At 41.1% G+C, this 19128-nt stretch overlaps 4 protein-coding genes across 15 annotated transcripts in view; 2 read left to right on the top strand and 2 right to left on the bottom strand.

The window, feature by feature from the left end:
* Positions 1 to 38: 38 nt before the first annotated feature.
* Tbc1d22 (TBC1 domain family member 22) lies at positions 39 to 4530 on the bottom strand. 4 transcript variants are annotated; one of them, XM_076819417.1, is made up of 8 exons: positions 4230 to 4530; positions 3620 to 3787; positions 2775 to 3331; positions 2570 to 2700; positions 2221 to 2475; positions 1860 to 2109; positions 1554 to 1777; positions 39 to 1475 (listed from the first exon to the last, which is right to left on the bottom strand). In XM_076819417.1, exons 2-8 carry the CDS (start codon positions 3694 to 3696, stop codon positions 1335 to 1337), a joined length of 1635 nt encoding a protein of 544 aa, XP_076675532.1. In that variant the 5' UTR covers positions 3697 to 3787; positions 4230 to 4530; the 3' UTR covers positions 39 to 1334. The 4 variants fall into 4 exon arrangements, with proteins under 4 accessions (XP_076675532.1, XP_076675534.1, XP_076675533.1 ...); XM_076819419.1 differs by having other exon boundaries at positions 4332 to 4530; XM_076819418.1 differs by lacking the exon at positions 4230 to 4530 and adding an exon at positions 4175 to 4193.
* Positions 4531 to 5384: 854 nt separating this feature from the next.
* LOC143372830 (tetratricopeptide repeat protein 39B) lies at positions 5385 to 11101 on the top strand. 3 transcript variants are annotated; one of them, XM_076819415.1, is made up of 12 exons: positions 5388 to 5688; positions 5789 to 5866; positions 6627 to 6855; positions 6945 to 6973; positions 7050 to 7230; positions 7304 to 7436; positions 7856 to 7988; positions 8073 to 8172; positions 8246 to 8311; positions 8383 to 9104; positions 9187 to 9420; positions 9498 to 11101. In XM_076819415.1, the coding sequence occupies exons 3-12, from the start codon at positions 6832 to 6834 to the stop codon at positions 9598 to 9600; spliced, it is 1725 nt and encodes a 574-aa protein (XP_076675530.1). In that variant the 5' UTR covers positions 5388 to 5688; positions 5789 to 5866; positions 6627 to 6831; the 3' UTR covers positions 9601 to 11101. The 3 variants fall into 3 exon arrangements, with proteins under 3 accessions (XP_076675531.1, XP_076675530.1, XP_076675529.1); XM_076819416.1 differs by lacking the exon at positions 5789 to 5866 and having other exon boundaries at positions 5385 to 5688; positions 7037 to 7230; XM_076819414.1 differs by lacking the exon at positions 5789 to 5866.
* A 1796-nt stretch (positions 11102 to 12897) lies between these two features.
* Positions 12898 to 18181, top strand: Ipo9 (Importin 9). Of its 7 annotated transcripts, none has more exons than XM_076820651.1 (14): positions 12898 to 12925; positions 13358 to 13465; positions 13536 to 13904; positions 13987 to 14220; positions 14279 to 14648; positions 14726 to 14970; positions 15049 to 15307; positions 15383 to 15702; positions 15790 to 16009; positions 16087 to 16361; positions 16437 to 16845; positions 17484 to 17632; positions 17716 to 17785; positions 17905 to 18181. In XM_076820651.1, the coding sequence occupies exons 3-14, from the start codon at positions 13563 to 13565 to the stop codon at positions 18114 to 18116; spliced, it is 3105 nt and encodes a 1034-aa protein (XP_076676766.1). In that variant the 5' UTR covers positions 12898 to 12925; positions 13358 to 13465; positions 13536 to 13562; the 3' UTR covers positions 18117 to 18181. The 7 variants fall into 7 exon arrangements, with proteins under 7 accessions (XP_076676766.1, XP_076676768.1, XP_076676765.1 ...); XM_076820653.1 differs by having other exon boundaries at positions 12910 to 12925; positions 13518 to 13904; XM_076820650.1 differs by having other exon boundaries at positions 12911 to 12929.
* Positions 17481 to 19128, bottom strand: part of Slip1 (SLo interacting protein 1) — a 69169-nt gene continuing 67521 nt past the window's right edge. The window contains exon 7 of the mRNA XM_076820656.1: positions 17481 to 19107. Coding sequence (XP_076676771.1) covers positions 18763 to 19107 — 345 coding nt within the window. The 3' untranslated portion in view covers positions 17481 to 18762. The remainder of the gene's footprint in view (positions 19108 to 19128) is intronic.

The raw sequence follows: 19128 nt of genomic DNA, 5'->3' as shown, positions 1-19128 counted from the left end.
TTGGAAAACGGTGCGAGAGGAATCATTAGATATATGCATAGTATACGAAAGAGCCAGTCTCATTTATTAATTAACGACGCTCCGCCTTTCCTGTTTGTGTCGGCTTGTACAAACATTCAATTAGAAAATTGAAGTCGAAGAACGAAAGAAACATCTCGCGGTTTTAGGGCTCGCCCAAGAAACGTAACAATACATCGAGCAAATAATCGTAATACGTGATTATATTAAGAGTAACTTATATTATGGATCGTATGTTTCATGTTCTTTTTATACAGCTTTTGTTTTTGATTGGTCCTTTATGAAATACTAATTATCGAGAATTATACTTTATTACGTTTACAATTCGATTAAACTGACGTATGTAAACGCAGTGCCATTCCGTTCGATCGTTACTTAGATCGCTAACAATGAATAAAATATCATATAGTGTAACCGTTTGGTAAGATGGCTATAAAATAACTAAAAATATTTCACTTACAGACACTTTAAAGATAGTTTAAAAAGCATTCCCTGTTTTATACATATTATGGCAATGCGCAGGCATGGCAAAGATTTGCGCCAAAATCCTTTGGCGCGAGATTCTACGGTCGGAAGGATAATTAGCCCCCTTTTAAAGATCATAAAAAGTAACTGATTGAGATAGAAACGATGTCGCTGTATTGTAAATATTATATAAAGCGCAAGATGACAATAAAAATTGCGTAGTATAAATTTGATGTGTAGAAGTTTGAGAGATGTTTGTCTTAAATGAAAAAAGAAAAAATGGAGTGTTTCACTCGAATAACAAGTTGAAAGGGTTGCCTGTGTACAGGAGAAGTTATAATTGTTTCATAAAAGAACAACCATGTAGTCGTGATTGATTTATAAAATCTTTCGCTTATATATCATCTGTGTATATAATAACTCGAAACATACTATACAAATATAATACGAATCGTAAATGGCAATCCATTCGCGTTACATTCTTTACGTTCCAGCTTTGTGCCAACATCTTTGGGAGACTAAAAGATGGCGGTCAAATCTACCTATCCTATTGATTATAATTCAACTTACCCTAAAAGAAACATGATAATTAAAATAATAATAAAATCTATAAAGACCGATCGAGCCTTTAACAAAACGTAACGAAAACGTGGAGCTTCCTTCGAACGAAGGGAAGCGTGATAAGAAAATTCATCGGGTTCGAAACAACCTATCGTAGCCATGGATCATGTAATTTATATAGCATACATGACGGCCGTAGAAAGGAAGGGAGAAACTCAGCACAAAACCATTTGTGCCAATGTTATTTGGCCACTATTGCGATATCGTTATCTAAACGCGCTGTAAAATGGTCACCTGGTATCGTGTGCCTGCAGGTGATTGGGAGCGTCCGCGAACGTGAATTTCAATTTATACGCTTCTGCTACCAATACACCTATCTCCGAATCTGTCCAATTTTGCGTAGGCAGGTTCTGTAGCATTAACATCAGTCCCTAAACAGAAGCAACGAATCACTTGTGTCTCTTTTCCCTTCGGAATTTCATTAAAACGAACTCTAATCGGTCACTTACTTGAAAATCTGGTTGTAAAAGGAGATGACGCCTCCAGCGAAGAAGAAACGCGGCACATACGTAAAGCTGAAACGAAGCAAATCTGTCCGATTCGGCTAAATAAGTGTCCCACAAACGAATCGTGCAATGAAGCGGGATTTCTCTCGTTAATAAATTATTCATCCACCGAAAGGAAAACTGTAAGTAATCTACACCGTGCTTATGAAGGTGCCGATGCAACGGCGCTGGAAAAAGGAAACACGAATGTGAATGCGCTAAAGGAAAGAAATGATAGTACACTGATAAGTGCGATTGATAGATGCGTACCATCGATTCTTTGTATGAGTTCTTTCAGCTGGTTCACTTTGTGCTGAATGCCTAATTGAGCAAAGATATAATTATCTTGAATACCATCGAGAAACTTAGACAAGCACCAAAAGCTATCTGCCTCGATGATGTCTCGTTGCTCTTTCTTTAACGACGCGACATCGTAATTTTCCAAGTCCTGCCATGCCGATACAGGTACCGCTTCTTGTAAAAATACCAGAAAGAAAGGTGTCACTAGATCATTCATCCCCTAAAGAAAGAAAAGAAACAAAACGAGAAAAAAAGGGCACAGATAAAGTCAGCCTAAAGGTCACGTGCATGGGCGTGGAACGTGCATTTGAAGCAATGTAATCTTACGTACTTGAACGTATCCAGAAGCAGGATGACGAATGGCCCAAATATAAAGTATCCTTTCGAAAATCAACTGCACCGTTGTTTGTTGGAACAACGAAATGAGGGGCGACATTCGCGGAATATCAATGTGAATTTGACGATATGTATCTTGGAACCCTTCGTCCCTTTCAGTATCGTAATACTGTTTTACTAAATTCCAGTAATCCAGACGCTTGCGTTCTAACACGTGCTGCCTTCGCTCTAAATTAGCTGGCAAATACTCCTATATCATCGAAAGCAAACAGTAATGTTGAAGTTACGCATGGAACCCTCTCGTTGAACATACAAGTACGCTTTAGTTTACTTTTCTTACTTACAGACAATAACCTCCATGTGACGGAGCGCAATCTCGCAGGTACACCCGACCATGATAGTTGCCTTAATTCATCTAAATTTAATACAGAGGCTTCCAAAAGGGACTGAAATTTATCTACTTTACTTTCGCCATCTACAATTATTAACAAATCAAAACTAAGAACACAGCGGGATGAATTTCGACATAAAATGTCACTCCATATGCACCTTGTTCCTTGGAAGGTATAAAAAATTTATTAGGAGCGTTCGTTTGTCTCAGCGGTTGCGGCCTGCCTGGGAATTGCGTCGGTCTATGCTGCGGGGAAGCACCGTATCTCACATCAGTGTCCTCTACGGAATGTTGACTGTTGTTCACTTGAGGCTGCATTGACAAATTAGCGTTTCTCAACTGCAAAGGTTGGACGGCTAATCTTTGGAGAGCCTCCGCTTTTTTCTCCTCGGGAATGATTTCTTGAACTTTCTGAGGCTTCAGACTTGCTCCTGAGTCTATGCAAGCTTTCCTCGATCGATGGCTGTTAATGACGCTGATAGCGGCGGAATGGCTAACTCGCTTTGATATCTTCACGTCGGAGACGGTGCAGAATTCGTCATCTCCGGAGTCCCAAGCGTCATCGATGCTTTCTTGAAAATCTTGAAAAGACGTGGAGCTTCCGCTGCCTCCTGACGTCCCTCCCCCACTCGTAGATATCGCATTTGTTAAAGTACCAGACATGAGCGTCGTGGCACCCATTTTGCCAAATTTACCATCTTGTTTGAGGCTTGGCCTTTTATCGTGCATCCAATATGTAAATAATGATATTGTTAATAATAGTTGCTTGGATAAATGTATAAGTTGTATAAGATAATAATATTAACCCGCTGTTTTACCGTGATCTATTCTACCCAGCACCGCAATGTCCGCTGGAAGAATACATAGGGGTGCTGGGTAGAATACATCACGGTAAAATAGTTTTTCAGCCAAAACAAACCCCCGTGTACGGAGTACCCGATGCGCCCACTTGTGTAAAACTTTTAGGCGCGTCTGCCGGCGGGTTAATATAACTTGGACACACCTGCCTGGCACAGCATGCGTACTCTTTTTCCAAAATGACTGATGCGTTTGGTAAGCTTGATGACTTTGATTTTCCATAGTTATTAAAAACTGTGTTAACTGGCACCTGCCACTTTTCCACGATAATTGAAAAAGCAATACAAATTCCTCATTCCCTTAGGACCAATTACTGAAACAAGATACATGTTATTAACACTAGCACATTCAATTAAAATTAATGTAAAAAATTACAGAGATCTTGTGATAATCACATGACATTAACAAAATTACATAACTCTATCATTCTTCTAACTGATATTAGTTCGGAGGTGTCCAATGAAGATGAACTTACGATACACGTTGTCTCTGAATATGTGCATAAGCAACTATATTGCAACATGCCTCAAAATGTATTTTCACTGATGGCAATAGACGATTGAAATTACATATATTTATAGTATTTACTCGACTTGGGGCAATGAAGCATTACGAAGCGATAAAAAAACAATGACGATATTAGTCTGAGCTCGGGCTCCATAATATGTATGACTTATTAGAAGTAGGTTATGTTACCCACCGTAATTACTCCAATTACGATTAATGGAAAGAGAAGAGGGAAACAGTATTCTTACGTTTGCGAATGTTTATGCAATCGCGTAATTACGTCAACACTGAACGAGCTGAAGAAGCATTTAAATCGTCGTATAGCTTTTAAAGTATGGATTGCTTCATACATAAGGGAAGTAGATGTTTCCCTTAATGCACTCGAAATTCCGAAGACCACCGAGAAAGTGATCGCGCCACCAGATGTACAGTCCAGTGGGTGAAGTTTTTAAAATTTAACGAAATTATAAGTAATGCGACTAATACGCTATGCCAAAACCATCTCTGGTAAACGTTCACTGTTTTTGACGTATGACAAGCTTATAACTGGTGCTGCCACCGAAGTATGTAATGGCTATGTATATCAAACTTTGCAGTACCAGTCTGTTATTTAGCTTTAAACGTTATTTAACTTTAAACGACAGAAATTTGGGATAGAGATAGCAGTTTGCTATGATCCAGTAATTCTTAACTTCTTCAACTAGCATTACGTAAAATTCCCTTGGTTCTTTACATGTGGTGTGTCAGTTTGACAAGTAAAATCTGAACCTCCCTTCCTCATCCACCGAAATCTAATGCGAGTACCGTTAAATGCAAACCCATTTAAAAATAGAATCCCTAAAATCTCAGATACACATCTAAGAAGCAAAGGTATATAGAGATCAACGCGGCATTTCTCATATCTATCCTATGAATGCGATTGCTACATGACACATCTTTACACGTTATACGAAACGTGTGTTTGTTACGAGTTACGACTTATCTAGAATTACGTTTAAGAGTGTGCATCCATCTCGAGGTTGTGTGCATCGCGAGTATGTGCATGGATATCGGTGTTTCTCAACCTTGAGGGCAAATGGCACCGCATTGTGAAAAAATTGCACAAAAGTTCGGTTGCTATACAATTCCATGAATTGAGAATCTATGATAAAAGTATATTAGTAAATGCGATGAATTGTCAGTGATTCTTAATCCGATTGGGAAATCTTTCTTGTACCTAAGTGCATTACGTTCGAAGATACTTTTCCAGCTAAAGCAATTTCCCTCAGTTTTGCACAGTTTTGCAGTTTACCTGCGCTTAGATTGGAATCTTGATTAAACACGTAGTCGCGAAAATTAGAGTCTGCTAGCGCAAATGTTTTACGGAGGTGTACTTTGAATGGCGAGTTGAGCACTGCTGCGATGCGTGAGGACGATGTCACGTGTACACAACACACAAGTAGTACAGCAAGTATGTTGATCCGTCATAATCGGTCTCAGCGTCAGTCGATCGCGTGCGTTTCACGCCGTCGTGTTTCCAGCGGCGTGTTTAAAGAATACTTACTGCTCCTGAGTGTAAAGATGTAAGGACGTTAGCGATCGATCGCAAATAAACGTGTACGCGCGTCAGAATCGAATCAGATCGTCTAGAGAAATGTGTACAAACGAAACCTTCCCGTTCTTTTCGTGAATCGATTCCGCCGCCGTTTGACGTTTGATGGATTGATGGTAAGGTGCATTATAAACACATGCAATGTGTTTTCTATTATACTAGCAGTTCTAACGGGGAACCTTGAATATTCTAAAAGATTATGTTTGATTTATTTAGAAGTATCGAGCCGACGGATTTATTGGTTACTGTAACTTTATCGCGAACTTGTAAGATGTAGGTTCGTCGTATCGCCCCGTCGTAACTCAATTATACTTTCTTCGTAACACTCTACTTCGGATCACTTCCGGGTTCTTTTTACCTTTCAGCCATTCTTTTTACCTTTCAGTCGTTCTTTTATATCCTAAAATTATACCGCGTAGGCGTATGTTTTTCCTCCTGTGCTACAATTATCCTTTATCCGTGTTTACGAATACATTTGCAAGTTTAATAATAACTGCAACTGAAATGCGCTTTTTTAAAGTGCTGTAAATAACGATAATATTATTTTCAGTGTGTAGTACTTTATTTGAATTTTTTTAACGTTACGCTGCCAATTAATGGCTATCTTCATATTTTCTTTTCAGGTTCACTGAGTTAACATTGCACTATCTTTTTCCCTTCTGCGTGGATAGAATTTAAATAAATTATTCCTGACTTGAAACTTAATGGATAAAAAATAACATGATGTAAATAGCTGGATTAAATATTGAAACATTAAACATTTTGCTAGATTACCTCATATCTTTTATCAGTTTGTTCAATTTTTAGAACACATTCATTATTATCAGAAGAAATGTACCTGATTGTATCATATCAACTTTTTTATCATCAAGAATTTACCCGTGTAATCAATTAATATAAAAGTGTAGTCATCAAAATTGATTTCATAAGAATTACATTATACAAATTCAATAACTTGATTAAAATAAAATAGATTCTTGTTTGTTTCATTATGAATTTTATAAATGAATCCAGTCCGTTGAGAGTAATATATGATTTCATTGTGAAACTCCAGAAATAATGACCTAAAACTAAAGGAGCACACTTGAGAAATCAGACTGCAAGTATAACTTTCACCTGTAATAATTAACGTACCTTGAGGATAAAAGGATCAGTTTAGAAGATATATGAGCTCTATAACAGACTGTGATCAAATGTGAGAATACACAGAAATGATATAGTGTTATATTTTTCGAGCACAGTTTAAGCATTAATTCAAAATGTCGGACGCCGAGGAAGATGATGTATGTACACTAGCATTATATTAAAATCAGAATTATTTACCATTAATGTGTTATTTATCGATATGTTTACTTTCTTTCATATATTTCAGTTCCAAGATGCCCATGAATCCATGCCAGAGTAAGTATAACGCTTGCTTGTAACAAACACGCAAATGTATTTGCCACGTGTCCTGAGCTATAGTGTTTTTTTAAAGGGCCACTTCCATGGACTTGGATACGGCAATAATGGAAGCGGGAAAGGCGATACACTATTTTTTTAACAATGATTTTGACAAAGCGAGGAAGATTATGGAGCCATGGGCAGCCACTAGCATGTACCACTCTTTAGGGACAAGTGTATTCGCGTTTCTGGAGGCCATTCTCACCTTTGAACAAGTATTAAATTACAATAAATTGCAAACTACCCGAATACCTTTCTAAATAATGAATTGTAATCTGTATTGTTTAGGCGTACATCGAGAAGGCAGCTATAGCTGTGAAACAGTGCATGGGTGTATGCTTGAAGCAACGTAAGCATATATCTTTGTCACAGAATCTTGGCAAAATTGTTAAGAAGACTAACTATGATAATTATACAATTGGTACGTACGCACATATAAGTACATCATCGTACAACAGCATGTCTAGTTAAACTACGTATTGCTTTCTGCATATGACGCATGATTATACAAATGAAATGTTTTGAGAAGCATGTCACATTGTTGCACCGAGCGTTTCCCGCATTGAATATCGGATTATTTCTTATTTACGAGAACTCGTTTCACATCTCACTCCCACTGCAAATTTGCAGAGGCAGAGAAACTTGAGAGAAGCGCCTGTTCTAAGCTATCATCTTATACAAGTTATTGGCAAAGCCTCGGCATTTAATAAGACATACTCTTTACGCGAATTTATCTTTCTTTTTAGAATAATGAAATTGTTCATATGTTAATAATACGCTATGCTGGCGGAGCTAGTAAGCATACAGCATGCAAGGAATGATAGAGAATTAATATTGCAGAGGAAGTGCATGCGGAGCTCTGTTATGCCGAGTCACTCCTTTTAAAATCGATGCTCACGTTTGTGGAGGACGAGACTCTGGTCAGCTTTGTCAAGGGTGGATTGAAAATTCGTACCTGCTTTCTATCGTACAAGTAAACTAATTATATCGCGAATTATCCACTACAACCCTTCGTGGAATGGCCATGCATTGCTCTAACCGCGTCGTTTATTTTCAGAGAATGCTTGATAATGTTAAATAGCCGTAAGTGGGAGAACGACGTTCACAAAGTACATTTCGAGAGCGGTGTTCGTACAGGGATTGGTGCATTTAATTTGGTGCGCACAGTTCTCGTTATTCCCCAAAGCCATTTAAGCAACAACGAACTAACTACTTTTTCATATCTTTCAGATGATCTCGCTATTGCCGGCAAGGATTACCAAGCTGCTGGAGTTCATTGGATTCTCAGGCGATAAGGTAACTCTCGTACAAATCAATTTCATGCAGGAGCGTATTCCGTGAGAATGTAATATCTACTCTGTCGACAGGACTATGGTTTAGCGGAATTAGAGGCAGGGTATAAGGAAAGAAAAGGGTTGCGACATGTACTGTGCGCAATGATCCTTTTATTCTACCATTTGATATTATCGTTCATTCTCAGTCACACAGACGGTGATCTAGACTGGTGTGAAAAGGTTTTGAAAGACGAATTGAGTCTTTATCCGAACGGTGTGTGGTTCTTATTTTTCAAGGGAAGATTAGAACTGACGAGAGGGAATTTTGAGAAATCTATAGAATGGTATAATAGGTCTTGGAACAGTCAAGACTTGTGGCCCCAATTCCACCATCTTTGCTTTTGGGAACTAATGTGGGCGCATTGTTCTCTGCAGCAATGGAATCAGGCTGCAACGTTCGCTGACAACATGGCCAACGAGTCGAATTGGTCTCGTACTGTCTGTTTATACCAAAAAGCCGCGATTCTCCTTATGCAGAATCCGCCGTCGAATAGCGAGGAAAAAGACGCGATAGACATTTTGATGACGCGAGTGCCGAAGTATAAGCAGCGTGTAGCAGGAAAGTCACTGCCGATGGAAAAGTTTGTGATTAAAAAGACCGAACGTTATTTCGCGCAGAAAAAGAATCTAGTCCTTCCTGTATTCGAACTTATGTACGTATGGAACTTCTTCCGAATACTCGGCAAGAGGCAAGATTTAATGTTAAATATATTTAAACTGATAGAGGCTGCTGAGAAGGAGCTCGCGAAGAACTCGTAAGTCTCCTCGATTACATATTACGCACGGTATATACAATTATTCAGCGTTACTAGAAGATTCTGCAATGTTTTTTTTAAGGAAAAATGGATTCCAAGCAGATAACGAAGCGCTCTTATTACTGATAAAAGGCGCTTGTTTACGACAAATGAAGCATCCATTGCTAGCCGAGGATTGTTTAAGACGTGTCCTCGAATTGGATAAATCAATTAAAGAAGATACTTATTTGCTTCCGTATGCAACGGTAGAGCTAGCTTTGCTGGCCCAAGATCAAGGAAACACTCAACTCGCTATTGGATTCCTAGAAGATGCTAAGTAAGCGGTTTTTTCTGTATTTCGAATACATATGTCGAGGAGACTAATGAATAATTGATTGCTCGATTATATTGCAGGAAGAATTTCACCGGGTACCTGCTAGAATCCAGATTGCATTTCAGAATTCATTCTGACTTAATGAAATTGACTGTAAAGAAGACCGAAGATGTTGCAGCATAATGATTCCAGGGGGATATAGGGTCTCTGTAAGAAACCATTTCATTACTGCGAATAGCATCACTATTGCAGGTCCAAGCACAGTCGATTTTCTTAACGTTACGTTTCCTTTCATTTTTACGAAACAAATTTTGTTATGTAGTTCTTAATTTTTTCTTCCTCTCGGAATGGCTTATCTTTCTTGATATCACGATGGTTCTTTTTCTATACTATTAGTATGTCACGCGTTTTTGCTACTTTACACACGAACCAGTATTTCTAGCGATTGAAGTTCGTGAACTATTACACTGTACATCTAATGCATATATTGTAAACTAGTTCGAAAGGTCTAATGAAGATTTAGGGATTAAATTATTTTCTTAATTTAAATAATTTCTACTATACCGTGCATTAACTAACCTTAACGTAGACTTTAAACGCGCCAATTTAATTGGCGTTAGGGGAAATCTAATGCCCGGTGTCATTTGCGTGTACATAAAAGAATGTTTACTTTGAACTTCAATGATTAAGCAAATAGGAATTTGCATACCGTGGTCGTCCGAGAGTTCCGTGCTCCTCTTCAGTGACGATGCTTCATTCTCAAAGACAAAAGGAAACTAAAATAAAAGACTACCAAACGCGACTAGGAATCATGATCAGCGAACATCACTGACTCTATTCTTGTGATGAGAAACACTACGTAAAATGTGCAATTCCGTTTGAACTGATCAAATGTTATGGCGTCGATGGCGCATATACTACTGCCGCTTGAATTGCTCCCAGGTATCTGCGACAGCAAAGACTCAAATTACAAGCAGTTGAATTAAGAATATTACGATGAATACAACCATAATGTAATTGGAACAATTCACTCGAAATATACCGCCAAAGAATGTAATGAAATTGAATGCGACCGAATAGTAATGCGTGTCTCCGAATAGTAATGAATGTACAATTAAAAGGGAGTAAATATTAAGTCTAAGTAAAAGAGAATATTAATTGCGCAGTGAAGTGTTTGGATGTTGATGGATACGGTGATATATCTTAAGGGGGGAACCTCGTGTATAACGCATAAAAAAGGGACAAGTTTGAGATTTTTTTTTCAAAGAGTCAGTGCAACGAATCTTTTTTAAAACTTTTGGGATATGTTTGTGTACATGTTGACAAATAAACATTTGTTATGTTACAAAATGGCCGCTGGTTATGGAGAAATTAGCCGATTTCGCCGTAGTCTCGCCGACGGAGTTGCAAATCGGTGTAGTCTTTGGCATCAAGTAGCACGAAAAAACCAAGCAGTTTCTTGTTCTGTAAGTATAAAATTGCGCTGTCCATCTAGCTGTGGGAGAAGGAAGAAGTACAAAATTGCGAAAATAGTGAGCTTTTAAGCGGTGGTACGCAAGAAATGGAGAATTTCAGAAATTTTTCTCGTACTGTTTATGGGCAAAAATTGGTAAAAAAATTTTTTTTTTTGGAGGTTTATCGACGAGAAGATGCAATAAACTATATATGCACAGGCGCAACTTAATTGGTTGAATAGCTTTTGAGCTATCGTGTACACCGCGTTTTGTAAATGTGAAAAAAGTGTTTACGAGAAAACGTTAAAAATTTTCCGCGCACGCGTTTATGTATGGGCCTTTAGAGTTTGACTTTTGGCCAGACTATTGATTAAGCCCCTCAAAAAATCGATTTTTTGGACCGATTACACAAGGTTCCCTCTCTTAATATGCGCGCAGCGCTGCACACGTCTTCCCACTGCAAAGTACGCGGAAGAAACCGGAAGAAATGACCCCGCGTTAAAATGCGAGTGTACCGCAGAGTGGGGATGAGCCAACCCCTTCCTCTGCAAGTCGAGATGTAGGGTATTTTCCACACGGCGATTCAAGATAATTCAGATGATAACGGGTTATGTAAAAACACATAAGTAATCGAAAATAGCTGCATCGTTGACGGTTCATTGAACTAAATGGTATCCTCTGTGTTTCGAACGCCAGCGTTGTTATCCCTTTCGATTGCGATCGTTTCAACTAATGTGATTCAGGAGTTAATTAGGAGAGCTCATCTTACATTAATTCACGTTGGTTTGTGACCTGAGAGAATATTAGCGAATATGATTACAACGCAAGTAACGGTAAGAAATATGACTAAAAATGACAAGCCGGTATTTTACCTCCGGTAAAAAAATCGGTGTTTCAGATGAGTGTAGTGCCCTATTGTACCATCGTTAGTAAAGAACGAGGGATTAGGATTCTTTTGTCGCTACGTGTGGAATCTATAAGTTGTAATATTAATTTTTATGATTTTATAATAAATAAAGGAGGCCAAAGTTGTCATAAATAAGATATTAATAAAAACGATAAACATAGAGCACCTGATATTAAAAGTGTGTAAGTACACGTGCACTATATAATATATTTATTATTAATAATTATATTGGAACAATTTCATCATAAAAAGGGGCCTTTTTCATATTGGAAAAGAACCACCCATATGATAGGCTATTAATGAGTAACTGCGATAAATACTTTTAATATGTAAATATGTTAGAACGTGCGCGTAGATCTTACAGGGTCGCTAATTGGGACATTTACCTTACATCCTATAAGTACGTCGTCTGTGGTCGAGCGAAATAACCTGTGCGATATTTATTGCTGGATGTTGCTAGAACCCTACACATTCATAGATGGCAGTAAAAGTAGACAAAATAATTGCAGAAGAGGAACAATTCGTTATTTCTTTGGACTTTGAAGCAGTGGCATTTACTTAAACGGGCGCCATTTTGAAATGAGAGAATATATCCCTCTCACTCCAAGCATGAATCCTCGTCGGATACCTCTTTGCTCATCATGTGTTCCTCCTACTAGGAGACAAAATCCAACGAGCCCGGGCTCGCGTAACCGAAATGGCGAACCTATGTCTGTCCTTATTCCATAGTTCCTCTCCACTACCTTAATCATTTTTAGTAGAAAATTAGGAGAGCATAAGTAGTGACACCATACGCAAATGTGCAGAAATATATACGCAACAGCCGACGGTTATAATAACTGTTATAAGTCATAAGTGAAACCATATGCTGTTGAAAATTAAAACCTAATGAAAGAGGCATTTTTCACGAATGATGGATATAGTTCGCATCAAAATCGCATTGTTTCGATTTACGATTACAGACAAGGCTGTTGCACACGTCTCAGCTGCTTCCTTCGGTCCATATCAGTGACCTTAGAAAGGGATGGTTCGCGCGCATCTGTAGTAGTCTGTCTGTGCTGTGCTCCGATCATCACCTACGCACATAAAGCTTTGACATACATACATGTACGTATAAAGTCCGGTATGGCGGTTTTGCCTTCACTGTGTGAGTATGTACGGATTCATTTTTCAAAGATTTGTAACTATCAATGGCAAGTGTAATACATCTTCAGGAAGAATTTTCAATCCCGATGCGATTACGCGAATAAATATTCGTAATAATATTCCAATTACCAAGTCGACTACTACCGACACGCCGTCTTCCAACTGATCTAACCTACTTTGTCATTTCATTAAGCCGGCGTTATTGAGTTGCAACCGTCGAAAAGTGAAATAAATTGTGCAATTCGACAGTCTGGTTTTTTACTTTTACGCGACGTGAAAATCATCTCAAGTACTGTCAGTCGTCGATCATAAAGAAAGCAATCACTCGAAAGGGTTGAAATTTCGTGACTCGTGTAGTGCCCGTAACTGTTCGATCTTTTCACGTTGTTGAGTACGTACTGTTCCTTGGTATTGTTTATGCTTTCCATTACAGAGGAATCGTATCCGTAAAAGAGGGAGGCAATTGGTAATGTCAAGAGGCACAAGTATAGAGGAATTCTAGCAGTAGCACGATAAATATTCGTTAGGGATATGTATTTAGGTGAGTAGATAATTCGCAAGTGAGGATAAAGTTCTATCGATGCGTTATCCAGAAATCTCGCTTGCAAAAGGTGAAGAGTGAACTAGTATAAATTGCGATGAGTGCAATGGGGCCTGACGTGCAAGGCTCTCTGCGAGAAGCCTTGTACGAAACGTTGACTGGCATTCTATCTCCGCATCGGGAGACACGCCAGGCAGCTGAGCAAAGGATTCAGGCGTTAGAAGTCACAGAGGAGTTTGGTATACATTTAACGGAGTTTGTGGTAGACCCCAACGGGCATTTACCTATCCGACAATTAGCTTCCGTATTATTGAAGCAGTACGTCGAGAGTCATTGGTCTTCTGTGGCCGAGAAGTTTCAGCCGCCTGAGATAAAGCACGCGACAAAAGAAAGAATCAAAGAATTATTGCCACTGGGGCTTAGGGAATCTATTAGTAAGGTGATTCGATATAAGTAACGTTTAATCGTTTTCTGTGTATATCTGTGCTAGCAACTATAAAGATTCTTGCTGTTTACTTCAGGTGCGTTCAGCAGTAGCCTATGCAATATCAGCTATCGCGCACTGGGACTGGCCCGAGAATTGGCCAGGCTTGTTCGATATACTCGTAAGTTGTTTGAGCGGAGAAAGCGAATATGCTGTCCACGGAGCGATGAGAGTTCTAACAGAGTTCACCTCTGACCTCACTGATAATCAGTTACCGAACGTGGGACCAGTAATTCTTCAAGAAATGTACAGAATATTTCAAAGCGAAAATGTAAGTTCGTTCTCCGATTCTCTTCTGCCGTTACAATAATCGCGGCGAATTCTTTCAGCAATATTCCATTAGAACCCGTGGCCGCGCGGTGGAAATCTTTACGACGATCACGACACTGGTCGCCGCTACGGGAGTTTATCAGAAAGGATTTACAGAGCAGTACCTGCAGCCAGTCATTCCTATGTTCTGCGAGAAGTTTGTCCAGTGTCTGCGAGTGGCTGACGGCCCGACCAGCGACACTGGGCTGAAGACGGATGTGATCAAAGCTATAAATTGCCTCGTTACCAAATTACCAAAATATGTGTCCAACTTCTTACCGCAGATACTGCCACCTGTTTGGGAGACGCTAACGCAGAGCGCGAAGATCTATCAGGAAAGAACTGTGAACGGGGACGGAGAGACGAACGAGAAGGAAGTCGATTCGGATGGTAAACCTCACGGCCGAAATGATTTCTTCTCGATAAACTGGGGATTGTTTAAAAGTACATTAATTTTCTCTTCGCAGGGGAGGTAATTAATTTCAACAATCTGATTATCGCGATATTCGAGTTTATCGACTCCATCGTGGACCACAAGCGGTTTTCAAACCTCTTGGACAACCTGCTGCAAGAGGTGATGTATTACCTGATCATCTTCATGCAAATAACCGACGAGCAGATTGAATTATGGACCACGAGTCCGAATCAATTTGTCGAGGAAGAGGACGCGTTCGCTTACAACGTTCGCATATCCGCGCAGGAGCTTCTAACGGCAAGTATACCTGGAACAAGTCGAGTTTACTTTTAGCCACGGAGCTGAACGGTGTCTTATCATGAATATCCTACGCAGACGCTTGTAAATTATTCCGAGAAGGCGGTGAATGTTCTCTGCGAGCTAGTCACTCGTCACATCGAAGCGACGAGCAGAATGCAAAGCTCGAACGGTGGAGGCGAGAACAGCGAATCGTGGTGGAAGCTGCGCGAGTCTTCTATCCTGGCGATGAGCAAAATAAAGGACGATGTTGTTAAGAAGCATACGGCTGGCGTCCTTCAGTTCGATATTATTAGATTTTTAGATACAGTCGTTTTAGCTACTTTAAATGATTCAGGTATGTGGAAAAGAAAGTCTCGCTTCTCATGCGGCTACGTTTAAGCTTCTGACTTTTGTGCTTGGAAACCATCAGGGGCACCGCCGTTGCTGCTCGGTCGTTGCTTATGCGTTGGCGGCAAGTACGTCGAGATAATGCCGCCAGAGATGAGCTCACGGTTCCTCGAGGCAACGGTCAACGGCTTACAGGAGAACCAACCACCTTGTATCCGCATTAGCGCGGTGAAAGCGATTTATTGGTTCTGCAAAGCTTCTACCACGGAAACCAACAACACCATCGGCAATATTATACGATCCCATTTGCCCAACATATTCCAGGGACTGTTCAATTTAACCAGTCAACCGTCCACCCAGATTTTGACTCTAGTCATGGAGACTTTCCAAGTGTTGGTCTCGGTAATATCGATTAGTATGCAATGAGTTTCATCCTCTCCCACGCTGTACTGTTCACTTTACATCCAGCTCTGTTCTTCGTCTGTCCAGCTGGATAAAGCATTCACCGCCTCGGTGGAAAGCAAAATCTGCCCATTGACCATTGCTGTGTTCCTGAAATTTTATAGCGACCCCATAATCCTAGATCTGTGCCAAGACATATTCAAAAGTTTAACCCAGAATCCGGACTGCATAGGACCGTTACAGACTCGTTTGATACCAACGTTGACAAGCATGATGGCCGTGACGCCTAGGGACAAGTCCAAGGATGGTAAGTATCTCTCTCTATCTTCGAAAAATCTTTGCCAGCAAAACGCGTCGAGCTGAATGCTTCTCTTTCTCTCGCAGAAAGCTGTCGGGACGTGGCGTTGGATGTTTTGCAAGTCCTGGTGCAATACTCCCCAAGACCACTGAGCAGTGCTCTGATCGAGACTGCGTTCCCCGCCGCGTGCCACTGTATCCTGAATTCAGAAGATAACGAAACACTGCCCAGCGGTGGTAAGGTGATACGTACTTACTTGTCCGTCGCCGATCGACAAGTCATCAATCATCGAGACAGCGATGGCCAGACTGGTTTGCAATACATACTGCAAATAGTCGCTCGACTGCTGGACCCACAGGTAGTAGTACCGCTCATTATTTCCTCGTTAGCGTTCCCCGATGATCGAATTGGATCTTTAACGCGCGATACCTCGCAGTCGAACGAGTTCACGGGCATGTTCATCGGGCGATTGGTGACGACGCTGATCAGGAAAGCGGGTAGTTCGTTGGGGGAGAATCTGGATTTGTTACTGAAGGCTGTGCTGAGCAAGATGCAACGGGCGGAGAACTTGTCCGTGATACAGGGCCTCCTAATGATATACACTCATCTGATAAACACCGAGTTCGACGCGATGCTCAACTTTCTATCCACCGTGCCCGGCCCGACGGGGGAGAGCGCGCTCGCCTTCGTGCTCACCGAGTGGGTCAGCAGGCAACACCTGTTCATCGACAGATACGACCGCAAAGTGGCAACGGTCGCGCTTTGCAAATTGCTGGAGCACGGTGTCACTCACGGCGACAGTCGATTGAATGAGATCACCGTCAGGGGCGATCGGATATTTTCAGGTACGTGGACTCGCCACTGAATTCGAACCGCTGCGGTCGGTGCTTGTAACGAATAGGAGTTAACACTGACGTTTGTAAAGTGTCGGGACTGTGATAAGATTACAGTGTTAATTCGAAAGGGCGTATCTGCAACTTTCGCTTAAATTGAGTTATTGCCGCCAGGTAGCACAAAATTAGTTTATATGTATATTAAATAAAACAGCCATTGCATCGAGACTGAAGATGTAACAGTTTATATTTCGGACGTATGTGAAATCGATGCCTGATTTTGGGCGCAGGTATCTAGCAAAGTCTCCTTTGGAGTTTATGAAATATTTTACGGGTTCGTCAGAAATATTTAGATACCTTTTTATCCAGATTTAATATTTAACCCGAACCGATTTATATAAAATACCGATGGCGTAACACAAAATACTAAAAGTCCATTTATCTCAGAACCACCTTTTGACCAGATACGCCCTTTTGAATTAACACGACACTTTGGCCACCTGTTTTAATTTCGACAAGTGAAACGACCGAACGCCTAAGTAGTTCTCATACGGGGGAGCGTCTGATACATGTATTCGAGTAATAGATATCGACAAAATATTTCTTTAGAAACAGCGAGCGGCTAACTAAAGTTACGAAAACCTATACAGGGAACGAGGAGGGCGTGAGGACCAGGAGTAAAGCCGCGGCGCAGCCTTATGAGTGGACCACGATACCGGTCCTGGCCAAGATATTCAAGCTGATCATCAACGAATTGTCGAACGACATCGAAGCAGTCGCTGCCAATCAGGACTCGAGCGTCAGTAACAAGTTTGATATTTATTTTACAAAGTTGGGGTGCGGGGAAGCTTAGAGGTGGTAAATCGGTGTTTAAACGCGCAGGAATCCGATGACGACGAGGAAGGCGGCGACGACAACGCTTACCTAGATCCGGGCTACGACGTCATACTATGTACGTGTGTGTTTTATCGATCTCTAACGCGTAACAGTACAAAATTCAGCGCTAAGTCTCGCGGGCAGATTGAACGGTGTACAAAGAAGACGCGAATAATTTACACGTTTCTCTGTTAGTATTGGAAGAGGCGGCGACCGAGGTGGACAACGAAGAAGGTGACCCGGACATGTTACAAGACTCCATCTACCACTTGAACCTTATCCAATATTTACGGGACTTCCTGCTGAACTTCTCCACCCATCATTGTTTTCCAGCGTACGTGCAGCACCTGAATATTCTGGAACGTAAAGTTCTAAGCAGTTTAAACATCAACGCGTCGTTCATGTAATGGATGAATAGATATATATATTGATGATCAAATTTTTGATTTTCATAATAAAATATGCAACTCTTTCTATGTCTTTTCTCTCTGTCTCGAGCCTGTCCCACCGAAGGTTCGTGTGATCGAATTTCTTTACGGTGGGCAAGTTGACGGACACAGTTGCTTCGTGTTTAATGCAGTTTCAAGAATCTCTCTTTCGGTTGCTGAGTATATAGCTCGAGGAGTATATTCTCTCGCGCCCCAATGGGAAACCGTCGACTTTCATTTATACACAAGACCATCGTCACATTTATTGTACATATCTACAAAGGCGTACTCATTCTATCTTTCGTCCAGAGAATAGTCTTGGCTCGTGTAAAATAATCTACATACGTACATTCATATGTATACATACTCGTTACATAATAAATATTTACAACCGAGGCCCAGGCGAGCTCGGGCTACATCTACGTCGACTCGATTCTACCGCCGAGTTCGTGGCCCGAACGACGGAGGAGATCGTTGAGGGACAGTTAACACGAATAGGATCGTCGAATGGCAGTTCTGAGCGTACATCTCCGCACGCGTACCGATCAAGAGCGATCGCGAGGCTGGCAGACATACAGCGGGAAAGGATTAGTCGGGTGTCAAGTGATTCGCTGGGTAACTCCGTTCAGACCGTGGTGACCGACAGAAGGCCCATCAGTTTCCCCCCAGGTCCGGGGCCCCCTGTTCCGCCCACCCTGTTCCCGTGCACTAGCATCTCCTGCACGGTGGTGAAGTCGTCCAAGGTGTTCTTCTTGCGAGCCATCTTCTTGTGGCTGAGCTCGACGATGTTGAGCGGCTTCTTGGCCAGCTTCTCGTCCACGTGCTCGCACGCGAGAAGCTCGTTGGTCTGTTGCAGCTGCAGCTGTTGCTGCTGCTGTTGCTGCAGCACCAGCTCCTGCTGCCTCTGCTTGCGCTCGCGGGCGCGCTCCAGTTGCCTCTTGCGCTCCTCCTTGGTCCAGTACCTGCCGACCTGCAACAGAACGATCCTCCG

This window comes from Andrena cerasifolii, chromosome 9 (assembly GCF_050908995.1).
Source record: "Andrena cerasifolii isolate SP2316 chromosome 9, iyAndCera1_principal, whole genome shotgun sequence".
NCBI lineage: Eukaryota > Metazoa > Arthropoda > Insecta > Hymenoptera > Andrenidae > Andrena > Andrena cerasifolii.
This window is presented reverse-complemented; position numbering and strand designations above follow the sequence as displayed.